The 12,302-nt window shown below is 49.3% G+C and overlaps 1 protein-coding gene across 1 annotated transcript; it reads left to right on the top strand.

The window, feature by feature from the left end:
* LOC124656971 (abscisic acid 8'-hydroxylase 3-like) lies at positions 1 to 3,971 on the top strand (the record flags this gene model as incomplete). Its single annotated transcript, XM_047195615.1, has 5 exons — positions 1 to 228; positions 331 to 409; positions 2,793 to 2,899; positions 3,252 to 3,370; positions 3,646 to 3,971. Coding segments are annotated over 5 exons (702 nt in total), but the record flags the coding sequence as incomplete, so codon positions are not given.
* Between the last annotated feature and the right edge of the window lie 8,331 nt (positions 3,972 to 12,302).

Below are 12,302 nucleotides of genomic sequence, written 5' to 3'. Positions count from 1 at the left end.
GGCGCCCTCCTCACCGACGAGCAGGTCGCCGACAACGTGATCGGCGTGCTGTTCGCGGCGCAGGACACGACGGCCAGCATGCTCACCTGGATCGTCAAGTACCTCCACGACCACCCGAAGCTGCTCGAGGACGTCCGGGCGGAGCAGGCGGCGATCCGCGAGGCCAACGACGGCGGGAAGCGGCCGCTGACGTGGGCGCAGACGAGGAGCATGACGCTGACGAATAGGGTACGTACGTGCGTGGTTACTAGTTACTGACGGCGCCCCGTTGCTTGTCGTGTTTCTTCTTGCGTGGTTACTGATGGCGCCGTCTCTTGTTCCAATGGCCAGGTGATTTTGGAGAGCTTAAGGATGGCGAGCATCATCTCCTTCACCTTCAGGGAGGCCGTGGCTGACGTGGAGTACAAAGGTACAGTACGCACACACAGCCTATACGTGGCGCTACGAAAACGTAGAGCTTCGCGTGATCTGGTGCTCAATTTTGTGAGTACTTAATTACCGCTGGGATTTGACCGATGCGACCTGTGTTTTTGTCTGGTGCGTAGGGTTCCTTAGGGCATCTCCAACCGGGCGACCCAAACGGACGCGCTGGGCCGTCCGTTTTGGGCCGTTTGCGTGCCCGAGCGGACGCGCGGACGGTGCCCCGCGTCCGCGCGTCCGTTTGGGTCGCGCGCTGCGCCCAACGCGCCAGATTTGGGTCGCGGCGCCTCATGGTATGTTTTTCTTGTAAAATCACTAGAAAAACGCAAAATAAATTATAGAAAAAATATATAAAATAGTTGAAATGCTCTAAATGTATTACATTACATAGTCCATGTAATCAAGGATAAAGTATTATTCAAATAAAATGAAGAAACGATACAAAATGCTCTAGGCTCCTTCATCATTGTTGTTTGCAGGCATTGTTGCCTACATGCTGCCACATGTGCTCGACCAAATCAGCTCGAAGGCTGGTTGTGTACAGCTAGATCTCGAATTTCATGGTGCGCATGAAGAATGTCCGAAATGATGCCGGAGCACGTTGAGGAGTAACCAACTCTCCTTGGCCGTCCCATTCATTATCAAAGAGTGAATCATCCCGCTCTACCTCAACAATCATGTTATGCATGATTACACAAGCGGTCATCACCTCCCACAGAGTTTGCACATCCCGGGCTGCGCGGGGTGTCCGACGATAGCCCAACGAGCTTGGAGGATGCCAAACGCCCGCTCGACATCTTTCCGGGCTGCCTCCTGCTCTTTGGCAAACCTTGCCTCCTGCTCGAGCTGGGGTTTCGGATTGTCTTCACGAGTGTAGCCCAAGGTGGATAGATACCATCGGCAAGGTAGTACCCCTTGGTGTAGTGGTGGCCATTGATCTCAAAATCCACATCGGGGACCGACCGTACGCTAGCCTATCAAACACCGGAGAGCGCTCGCAGCGACATTGATGTCATTGTGCGAGCCAGCCATTCCGAAGAATGAGTGCCAAATCCATGTGTCATGGGAAGCAACAGCTTCAAGAATGACTGTGCACCCCTCGAATGGCCGCTGTATGACCCCTGCCAACCAAAGGGGCAGTTCTTCCACTCCCAATGCATGCGGTCTATGCTGCCAAGCATCCCAGAAACCCCCGGAAGCGTTGATCGACAACGGACGAGGCTGTGTCCTCGGCATTTGGTTGCCGGAGGTACTGTTCTCCGAACGAACCGATCACCGCTCTGCGAGAACCTGTACATCGATTCCAGGCCGGTTGACTCACTCATGCGCGTGTACTCATCTACGAAATCACCGGCAACGCCATATGCGAGCATCCTAATCGCTGCCGTGCATTTCGGTACGAAGAGAGGCCTACCTTGCCAAGTGCATCCACTTTCGCACGTAAGTAGTCGTCGTAGATCTTGACGCCATCCATTATCCGGCGGAACAGCGGCCTGTTCATCCGAAAACGACGAGCGAAACAAGTGCGGCACGAACAATGGATTGGGTTGGAAGTAGTCGTTGTAGAGCTGGTCGTGGCCGCGTTCTCTTTGCGGTCCAAGGCGGCCGCGCGCCCGGCAACGACCCCCGGAACACGGGGATCCGCGAGACAATGTGCTCGTGGATGAGCACCGCGAGCATCCGTGAAAAATTCGTCGTCGGACTCCTCTTCGACGACGTGTCGATGAAGTTCTTGAAGTAGTACTCGTCGTCGCTGTCCACCATGATCCGAAAAGGGACACATATTAGTTCGAGCTTTTGAACGAACACCTCGCGAGCGGAGGCGATCCAAATGCTTCTCTAGGGACCCGCAGCCATGGCCGCCTCAGCCGACTTGCGGTCCGGAAACACGGTGCGGAGGGCTCACCTCCCGGCGGAAACGGCGCGGCTGCGAACGGCGGGAGGTGTCGCGACGGTGAGAGGACAACAACGCCGGCGCCGGCGTCCTCCGACTTCGCTACGACGCGGCGAAAGCAGCGCGGGACCTCGACCTATGCTTCCGCCCGCTTGCCGGCGTCTCGACGACGATGGCCGGCGTCGACGCGCTCCGAAATCGCCGGTCCGTGGGTGGCGGCGGAGCGGGTGGGGAGATGTGTGCGGCGGCCTTGTGTTTTCGGTGGCGGACGGGCGGGCCGGGCGGACAAGGGGAGGACGCGAGCGACCAGCCTTTCGCGTCCGCGGCCACGCAAACCCGGCCAAGATTTGGGCCGGGTTTGCGTCGTTCCGGACGCCGCGGGCATCCGTTTTAGGGATGGGTCCGCGCGCTGGGCCGCGTTTTTGTCCGTTTCGACCCATCCGGACGCGCGGGCGCGGGATGGGTCGCCCGGTTGGAGATGCCCTTATCCCCAAGGGGTGGAAGGTGATGCCGCTGTTCAGGAACATCCATCACAGCCCGGACTACTTCCAGGATCCACACAAGTTCGACCCTTCTAGATTCGAGGTATGTGTACTCTACTGTCTCCCTCCCTCGCCGGACTGCAATGCTTGATGTGGATGTGTCGACTGGAGAAACTGAAAATTGTGGCCTTCAAAAAAGGGGAAACTGAATAGTAATAGTAACTGAAAAATTGTTCCTTTCGATGCATTAAATTTCTTTTTCATAGGTCAACATGCTCAATTCAGTACTAGAACCTAGAGTATACAACAGCTTCTGAATGATGTTGTTAACTGTACTTGTGGCCTCAAATCATGATACGTGTATGCGTAGTTTTTTTTTCAGGAGTAAGTAGTAGAACCTTGTTCTTTTATACTGAATCTCCTCTTCTCTGGTTGTGTGTGTGGAAATTACGCAGGTGGCGCCGCGACCAAGCACCTTCACGCCGTTTGGGAGCGGGGTGCACGCGTGCCCCGGCAACGAGCTGGCCAAGCTCGAGATGCTGGTACTCATCCACCACCTGGTCACCGGCTACAGGTGCGAGCCCCTATCCACATAGATCTTTCACAATATTCTCTCCTGTCCTTGTGGTGCCACTTCAATGGACCTGGCATACTCAACAACAACATATGCGTCGATCATGCCATAAAACCCCCAAGTGGTCCTTCAACACCGCGCCTCCTGCACGTAGGCTGATTACTACTATGGAGACAGCTGTGTAGTAGAGGCTGCCCTCAAAAAAGCTGTGGATCGGAGTAGATTCAGAAATGAATGGGGTGATGACTGATGTGTGTTGGTGCTTGATTTTGCAGGTGGGAGACTGTTGGATCGAGTGACGAGGTCGAGTACAGCCCATTCCCTATTCCCCGGCATGGACTGCTCGCCAAATTGCGCAAAGATAACAGTGTGGGTGTGGATAACAAGGAGTGCAAGACCGATGATAATTGCGATGGCAAAGCAAATTGTGTGATTATTCAGTAACCTAGACTGTTAGACTCTAGGGAACTCTTTTTGGTTGCCATTCGATCTTCTCTAGTAAAGTCAGTGGAGAAGAAACAACATTTTTCTTCTTCATTTTTAGGATGATGCTGGTGATAAAAATGTACCATAGAGTTTAATAGTCGATGATGTACTCTCATTGATAATTGTACACACATAAAATGAGAAGTATTTCTTAGAGAAGATTGGATAAAGGGACTTCTTAACCTTTATTCACTTTCTCATTTTTTTATAAAAGAAATATATTAATATCGCGGAGATACCTCTGCACCAACAAGATGTCCAAAGACATCAAAGATGCAAACAATCAAGGAAAAAATAAAAATAGTAAGAGAAATGGAAAATGGAAAATAAAGACCCCATCGTGGTGTTGAAACACTCGCAACAGAACACTCTTCCCACCACCTAAGACAACACCCAAACTACAGAAGAGATTCTCCAAAAGCAATGCCTCAACGAAGGAAATAATGGACAAGTGTGATCGTCGCCCGATCGAAGATCTTAGATTTTCACCCTGGAGAAAGTTTAATTTCACAAAACAATGACTTCAACAAGACCACTGCCACGTACAACAAATGAAGGCTTGACCTTAGACTTTCACCCAAAATTGCGGCTCGGTACTAGAAGAGCATCACAAAAAATGTAGTACACATGTAATGCCACCCCTCCTGTCAAGGCCGCTGCAAGTTACCACACAACCGACATGCAAGAAGAACCAGTGCAAGAAGTCTTCATCACAACTAATACACCTCTCCGCCATCGCAAAGCTCCGGTCGCAGCCACCGTGAATTTCGCCACGTCTCTCAATATCATGGAAATCTATATTAGACATGTCTCATGGCACCAAAAAGAAAGCAAAGCTTCGTGCCACACCCTCATGAAGACACACTAGCTGAAGGTATGAATATAAGTGCACACACGACCGGATCAATTCCGATCTAGATTTCCAGTGGCGTCGTCATGCGCCTAACTGCGGAAATCTCTGAGAGGAAGAATGGAACTTGTTGGCGTCTAGATCAACGAGGCTAACATGAAGAATAGCAGGGCCAAAGCAACTTAATTCTTCAATGCGGACAAGCAGGCCCCCACGCCTCCATCTGCCACCCAATGGGTCCGGCCGCCCCGATTTCCCCTGCTAGCAGCCTAGGAGGAAGGAATTAGCAGAGGACACAAGACAACCCGTGAATCCCGTAGTCTGTGCCAAGGGGCCACCCAGATCACGAGCACGCTGACAATTCGACCACCAACTTAGCAGTGGCGCACCACTGCTCACCTGTTACCTGTAAACCCACGCCCCTGCCCAACTTAGCAGTGGCGCACCATGTCGGCGGTGCGCCATACCTAGTAGTGGCGCACCAAGCAGTGCGCCATTGCTAAAGCCCTCATCTCTAAAGGGCCCTGGCCACCTCCTAGCGATGGCGCACCACAAAGACATGCGCTATAAGTAAGCCATGTAGCAGTGGCGCACCATGGAGACGTGCGCCACTATTAGTTTTGGGTGGGAGCTGGCCTCCTGCCAGGAATTAGTAATGGCGCACCACAAACAAGGTGCGCCACTACTACATTTGTAACAGTGGCCCACCATTTTGTGGTGCGCCACTGCTAAGTAGTAGTGGCGCACGGCCATCATGGTGCGCCACTGAAGTCAACCTTACGGCTAGGCCTTTTCCTAGTAGTGACCCCATTGTCGATGGAGAAGACGCGTGCTCGCACCGCATCTGCTGAACCATGTCGTCGCACCTCGCCGAGCGTCGTATCCCCGCCAGCCTTCACATCATGTGTCGCGAACAGCCAAACGAGGAGGCGTAGGAGCCCCGTCGCCACCGATGCCGGCCGAGCTTCACCCGGTGAAACGCTCCGGCGTCAGCGAGGATTGGTTGGGGAAGGGGAGGGCCTGGAGGGAGCCGGCGGGAGGAGGATTCCGGCGGTTCGCGGGAACCCTAATTTTATTTTATTTTATATGAACACCTTCAAAAAAATTAGGAAAAGCACCAAAAGTACTGGAAGAAAATCTATGAATACAAAATGTGAAAACTTACTACATATGAACAAAAAGAGCCAATCTCAACTAGTGCACAGTCGATTAAATGACCACAATAATCCATATGGAAAATAAATTTCTTTTATTGATTCCAATTGTAGACCACTCGTTACATCCGCTACGTGTTATTGAGTTGATGAAGCATATTGAAATAATTGGTACATGTGAAAATAACCTTCAATCAAACCATATATTTAATTTCGTTAAACAAATAATGTATCATTTTATCTTTTTATTTTCTTCCTCAACATTTCCATATGGCAAGCAACAATTCCATTAGGAGCAATTTTTTTAAACACACATTTCCATTAGGAGCTATGTGGGAAATAGAGAAAAGTTGTGAGTAGCTGACATATGTTAATAGAAAGTCAAATGCGGGAGTAGCGATAGTTTCTCTTTATATTTAGTATTACCATGCAGTAGAGATACATGCCTAAAATTCATTTTCTGCTCAGGTGAAACTATTTCAAAAAAAACAAATTTTAAAATGTTAAAAATTCTGAAAACAAATATAGGTGTACATTTGAACATTATATGTCTGCACACAAAGTCTTCCGAAAAAATGACATTATTTATAACTTGTGTAAAAAAGATAATTTTCCGTGCTCCAAATAGCTTCTCACGTGATTTGTGTGTGTGTGTTTTTCTTACAAGCCCATAAATAATAATAAAAAAATCGCACAAATGTTTGTATGTGAACATAGCATGTCTAGGTGTACATCCAAGAACTTTTTTTCAGAATTTTTCGACGTTTTGAAATGCATTTAGAATGCATTTTTCATAATACGTGTATTTGGACCTATAAGCCCAAAACACCATGTCCCATGCATGCTCACTAATATGTATTAATTTATGACTAATTTGGTGGATGGGGAAATTTCTTTTTCTCAAACATTTTTTTAACAATTTGATTAAATACAACACCATTATTTATAGAAACATTAGAAAAATAGGCAGAGCATGTATACGTTTGCGCATGTAAAATTGTAAAAGAAACAGACTTCATAGTACGGATTTCAATTTTTTTCCCAAAACTAGGCATGGGGGCACAGGGTGGCATATATAGGGATGCAAGAGGTTACCATTAGTGTACTCTCTATCATCTTTAGCTCAGAAAATAACGAGTTTTTCAAAATGATGATGTTAATGAAAATATTAGTTATTTTTTCAAAGGGTTTCCTAATTCACTGTGAATTAGCTTAGTTTTTATTCTACTTCTAAACTATTTGGATTGCACACAATGAGATTTTTGTAGTTGCAAACAAGGTTTCAGCCGAGAAAAAAGTTATCACGGCCGTTGAATAGCCTTATGAGTTGTAACATGAATTACAACTAGCCTGGACTGTTCAACTCCTGCAAAAGGGTAAAAAGTGGGGAGCGGTGTTTTGGAACATGGGTGCGTATGCTCCCTATATTTCGAAATGCATTTTACATACCTTTTTAAATTTTTAAAAAAATTGAAACTAAAAGTCGTTTCATAAAAAATTGAAACTAAAAGTCGTTTCATAAAAAATCGACTTATCATGTGACGTGTGTAAAAAAGACAAAATTCAGTGCTAAAAATAATGCTTTTCACAAGATAAACTTTCTCTTTTTTATATAGACCACACAAAAAATTGTTTTTTCGTGAAATTTGACGAACGCACGTATATTATGGAGATGTACATGTATAATTTTTTGTCCAAATTTTTCGACATTTCGAAATATGATTTTTTGGTAGAGGGAGCATACGCACCCGGGAGCCGAATTGAATTTCCGTAAAAAGTGATCCTTTTTTATCTCATGATCTATGCAAATTCCTATTCGTCTTAATGCCTTTTGCCTCTATATATGAACCTTAGGCATATCATCGTCCCTGAAACATGTGAAACGCGTAGGTATAAGAGCAATTTCAATAGTGTAGCCAGCTGCTAGCTATAAGCCAAGTGCCATGTCATCTATAGCTAACTTAGAGCCAACATATACAATAGTGAGCTATAAAAGTGTAGTACTTTTACAATATATGGCCCACCTTTTAGTCTCACATAGTGCCTAGGAGCACGTGCTAGAGTTGGCTATAAGATAAGAGCCCACACCTCTTCTCTCTCCTAATCTCTCTCTTCCAACTAAGCAAATTTATAATATTTTATCTCTTATAGCCAGCTGACTGTACCTTATTGTACTTGCTCTAACAAGTTGTACGAGCATTCCCGCGGCCAATGCAGCATGCCAGCTGCGCGTGCGCGCGCGCACACACAAACAGAATGAACAACAAACCATGCAGTGTCGAATAAAAACACTCCTATCTACTTGTCGTGCTTGCGACAAGCACAGGCCGATCGAGGCGGACGCACGGTAACCTACGGCGGCACGAGGCTAGCTGAATGCCGGTTTCAACCTCTCCGGCGTCCTTCGATCTCCTACGACGACGACGACGACTCTACTGCGGGTAGTACAGTAGACTACCAGTACCAGTGTGTAAAACAATGTGTTTGGGAACTGCTCGACACCCCTAGCTGGGGTTCGGCTCTCAATATATATAGACGTACACGTTGTGTACAAATACAAGTTACAGAGGTGTACAAATACAACTACATAGGCTACGTATGTACACAGTCTAACACCCTCCCTCAATCTCAACTGTGGCCTGAAGTACAAAGCAAGTTGAGATTGCGCCTACAACCTACAAACTGTGGCTGTGGAAGAGGCTTCGTGAAGATGTCAGCAAGTTGATCTTTAGACGAGATGAACTTGATACAGAGTAGCTTCCGTGCAACGCGTTCCCTGACAAAATGATAATCTACCTCAATATGTTTGGTGCGAGCATGAAACACCGGGTTAGAGGAAAGATATGTAGCACCAATGTTGTCACACCAAAGAACCGGAGGCTGAGCCTGAGGGATGCCCAATTCTCTCACTAAGGACTGTACCCAAATAATCTCAGCTGTAGCATTCGCGACTGCCTTGTACTCAGCTTCAGTGCTGCTGCGAGATACCGTAGCTTGCTTGCGAGCATTCCAGGCGATCAAGTTAGAGCCAAAGAACACTGCATATCCCCCCGTGGATCGCCTGTCATCAGGATTCCCAGCCCAGTCCGCATCCGAGAAAGCCGAGAGGCAACAAGACTGCACCGGCTGAAGAAGCAAACCATAGGAGGCAGTAAGACGAATATAGCGCAGAATACGCTTCACCGCAGACCAATGAGATGTCCGGGGCGCATGAAGGTACTGGCAGACACGGTTCACAGCAAAAGAGATGTCAGGCCGGGTGATAGTGAGATACTGGAGACCACCCACCAGGCTACGGTACTCAGTGGCATCATCAGGCGAAAGAGGATCTCCATCAAAGGCAGACAACCGATCAGAGGCAGACATAGGAGTGATAGCATGCTTGCACTGCAACATACCAGCACGCCTTAACAGATCCATAGAATACTTCTGCTGTGTGAGAGTCAACCCAGCAGAAGACCGCGCAACCTCTAAGCCAAGGAAATAATGCAGAGCACCCAAGTCCTTGACAGCAAAATCACCACTGAGATTACTCACAAGACGATCGGCCGCAGCATCAGAGGAACTAATGAGAATAATGTCATCGACATAAACCAACAGGTACATCGTAACCTCAGGACGCCGAAGAAGAAACAGGGATGTGTCCGCAGTGGATGCAACAAATCCATGAGCCCGAAGAACAGAGCCAAGACGAGCATGCCATGCTCGAGGAGCCTGCTTCAGTCCATACAGAGCCTTCACAAGACGACAGAGATGCTGAGGACGAGAGGGATCAACAAACCCTGGAGGCTGACGCATATAGACCTCCTCCTCCAATAATCCATGCAGGAAGGCATTCTGCACATCAAGCTGACGAAGAGACCACCCTCGAGTGACAGCCAACGAGAGCAACAAACGGATAGTGGTAGGCTTAACAACTGGGCTGAACGTGTCTTCATAGTCAAGACCATACCTCTGCTTGAAACCCTTCGCAACCAAGCGTGCCTTGTAACGTTCAATAGAACCATCAGCATGCTTTTTTACCTTGAAGACCCACTTGGAATCAATAACATTGACACCAGAAACAGGAGGAACAAGCCGCCAAGTATCATTCTTCTGCAGCGCATCAAACTCCTGTTCCATCGCAGCACGCCAATGAGGAATACCAAGTGCAGCCTGAAAATGTCTGGGCTCAGCAGTCGGATCAGCAACAGCATCAGCAACACAAGCAGCAATCCATGCCACAGTCCCATCAGTGCGCGTCTTGGGACGGAAGACGCCTGACTGGCTGCGCGTGCGAGGGCGAGGAGCACCAACAGCAGCAGGCAGATCAGGCAGCGTCGAAGCAGGTGGAGCAGGCTCCGGCGAGGCCGAAGCAGGCAACGCGGAGCTGGGCGTCGCAGCAGGCGACGCGGAGGCAGGCGTCGCCGGGCCAGGAGAAGGCGGCCCACTCGGGGCCGGAGCAGGCGAGGCCGGCTCGGCAGCCGGGCCGGGCGACACAGGAGCCGGGGAAGCCGGGCTGGGCGAGGGAGGCTGGGGCGCTGGGCCGGGCGTGGCCGCCACGGGCGCAGCACCAGCGGGCGAGCAGGCGCGACCCGGCATGCATGCAGCATGCACCGGATCGACGTTCTGGACCTGATCGACGTCCGATGCCTGATCGTTCAGCAGTTCAAGGCGAGCGCCGCGTCCAATACCTGCAGCATGGTTAGGAAGCAACGCAGGAACATATGCAACATCAACAAATTGATCAGGCAGAGGTATAGTGGATTGCACATGTGAAGCAGGAGTGGTGGATTGAGTCGGAAGTGCGGAAAAGGGAAACACATTCTCATCAAAAACGACATCACGAGAGATGTAAACGCGATTAGTGGGAACATGTAGACATTTGTATCCTTTGTGAAGGGAACTATACCCAAGGAAGACACACTTTTTAGACCGAAACTCAAGTTTATGCTTATTATATGGACGGAGATGAGGCCAACACGCACATCCAAACACCTTAAAAAAGTATAATCCGGAAGTTCGTTGAGCAAGAGTTCAAGTGGGGTTTTCATCTGTAAGAGTCGTGAGGGGAGCCTATTGATCAAAAAACAGGCAGTGGAAAAAGCATCACTCCAAAACCGAAACGGAACGGAGGCATGAGCTAACAAAGTGAGGCCAGTTTCTACAAGATGACGATGCTTACGCTCGGCTGCGCCGTTTTGCTGATGTGTATGTGGGCAGGACACACGGTGAGAAATCCCAAGCTTATTAAAGAACGAGTTGAGGTTGCGGTATTCACCCCCCCAGTCGGACTGAACATGAAGTATTTTGTGCTTAAGGAGACGCTCAACATGCGTTTGAAACTGAATGAAAACATCAAACACATCAGATTTGCATTTAAGGAGATAAAGCCAAGTAAATCGACTATAAGCATCAATAAAACTGACATAATAATTGTGACCACTGACAGACGTTTGGGCAGGCCCCCATACATCAGAAAACACAATCTCAAGAGGCTGTTTCACTACACGACTCGACTCTGAAAACGGAAGCTGATGACTCTTGCCTTGCTGACAGGCATCACAGACGGTGGCAGCTATTTTATTAGACACAACTGGAAGTTCATGGCGATGAAGAACATGCCGAACTATAGGGGCAGCAGGGTGACCAAGACGCGCATGCCAATGCGAAGACGACACGCGAACGCCACTGAACACCTGAGGAGTAGGCGACGAAGTGAGCACATGGGGCGCATCAAGCGCATATAGGCCGTGGCGGAGTCGGCCTCTAAGCAGCACGTCCCTCGTGTCCCGATCCTTAATGAAAAAATGGAAACGGTGAAATTCAGCAAAGACATTGTTATCACGAGTAAGTTGGGGAATAGACAACAAACTACGTGTGGCAGAGGGAACACGGAGAACATTGAGAAGATGCAATTTTCGAGAATCATGTGCAAGAAGAGAAGCCTGACCAAGATGTGTGATGCGCATACCTGCTCCATTGGCGGTGTGAACCTGATCATGACCACGGTAGGGCTCCTGGACGGACAGCTTGGCAGTTTCACTCGTCAGATGATTGGTGGCTGCCGTGTCGCAGTACCACGCGGGGTCGATAGGATATGAGGGTGTATACCCATGCTCGTCGCCAGACACCGCTGCAGCAGCCTGCTTATCATTGCCCTTGCCGTTGTTGCCAATCCCGAGGAAATCCTGCTTGAAGCGTCGATGACAGCGGGAGGCAATATGCCCCTCAAGACCACACAGCTGACACGCCTGCTGTGCCCCACACGAGGGGCAGCAGGCTCGCGGACGATTGCCCCCCGTGGTGGGAGGCGCAGCAAGGCGCGACCCCGACTGGGGGGCGGGCGCCGTCTTGCCACCTGACGGTGGCGCCTTGGGAGTTTTTCCGCGAGTCGCAGCGTTGGCGGAGGAGAAGTGCGGAGAGGCATGCTTGGCCTTGACACGCTGTTCGCGACCGAGGA

Source organism: Lolium rigidum, chromosome 5, assembly GCF_022539505.1.
Source record: "Lolium rigidum isolate FL_2022 chromosome 5, APGP_CSIRO_Lrig_0.1, whole genome shotgun sequence".
NCBI classification, from domain to species: Eukaryota; Viridiplantae; Streptophyta; class Magnoliopsida; order Poales; family Poaceae; genus Lolium; species Lolium rigidum.
The sequence above is the reverse complement of the archived record's forward strand: the minus strand, read 5'-3'. Positions and strand labels throughout refer to the sequence as shown.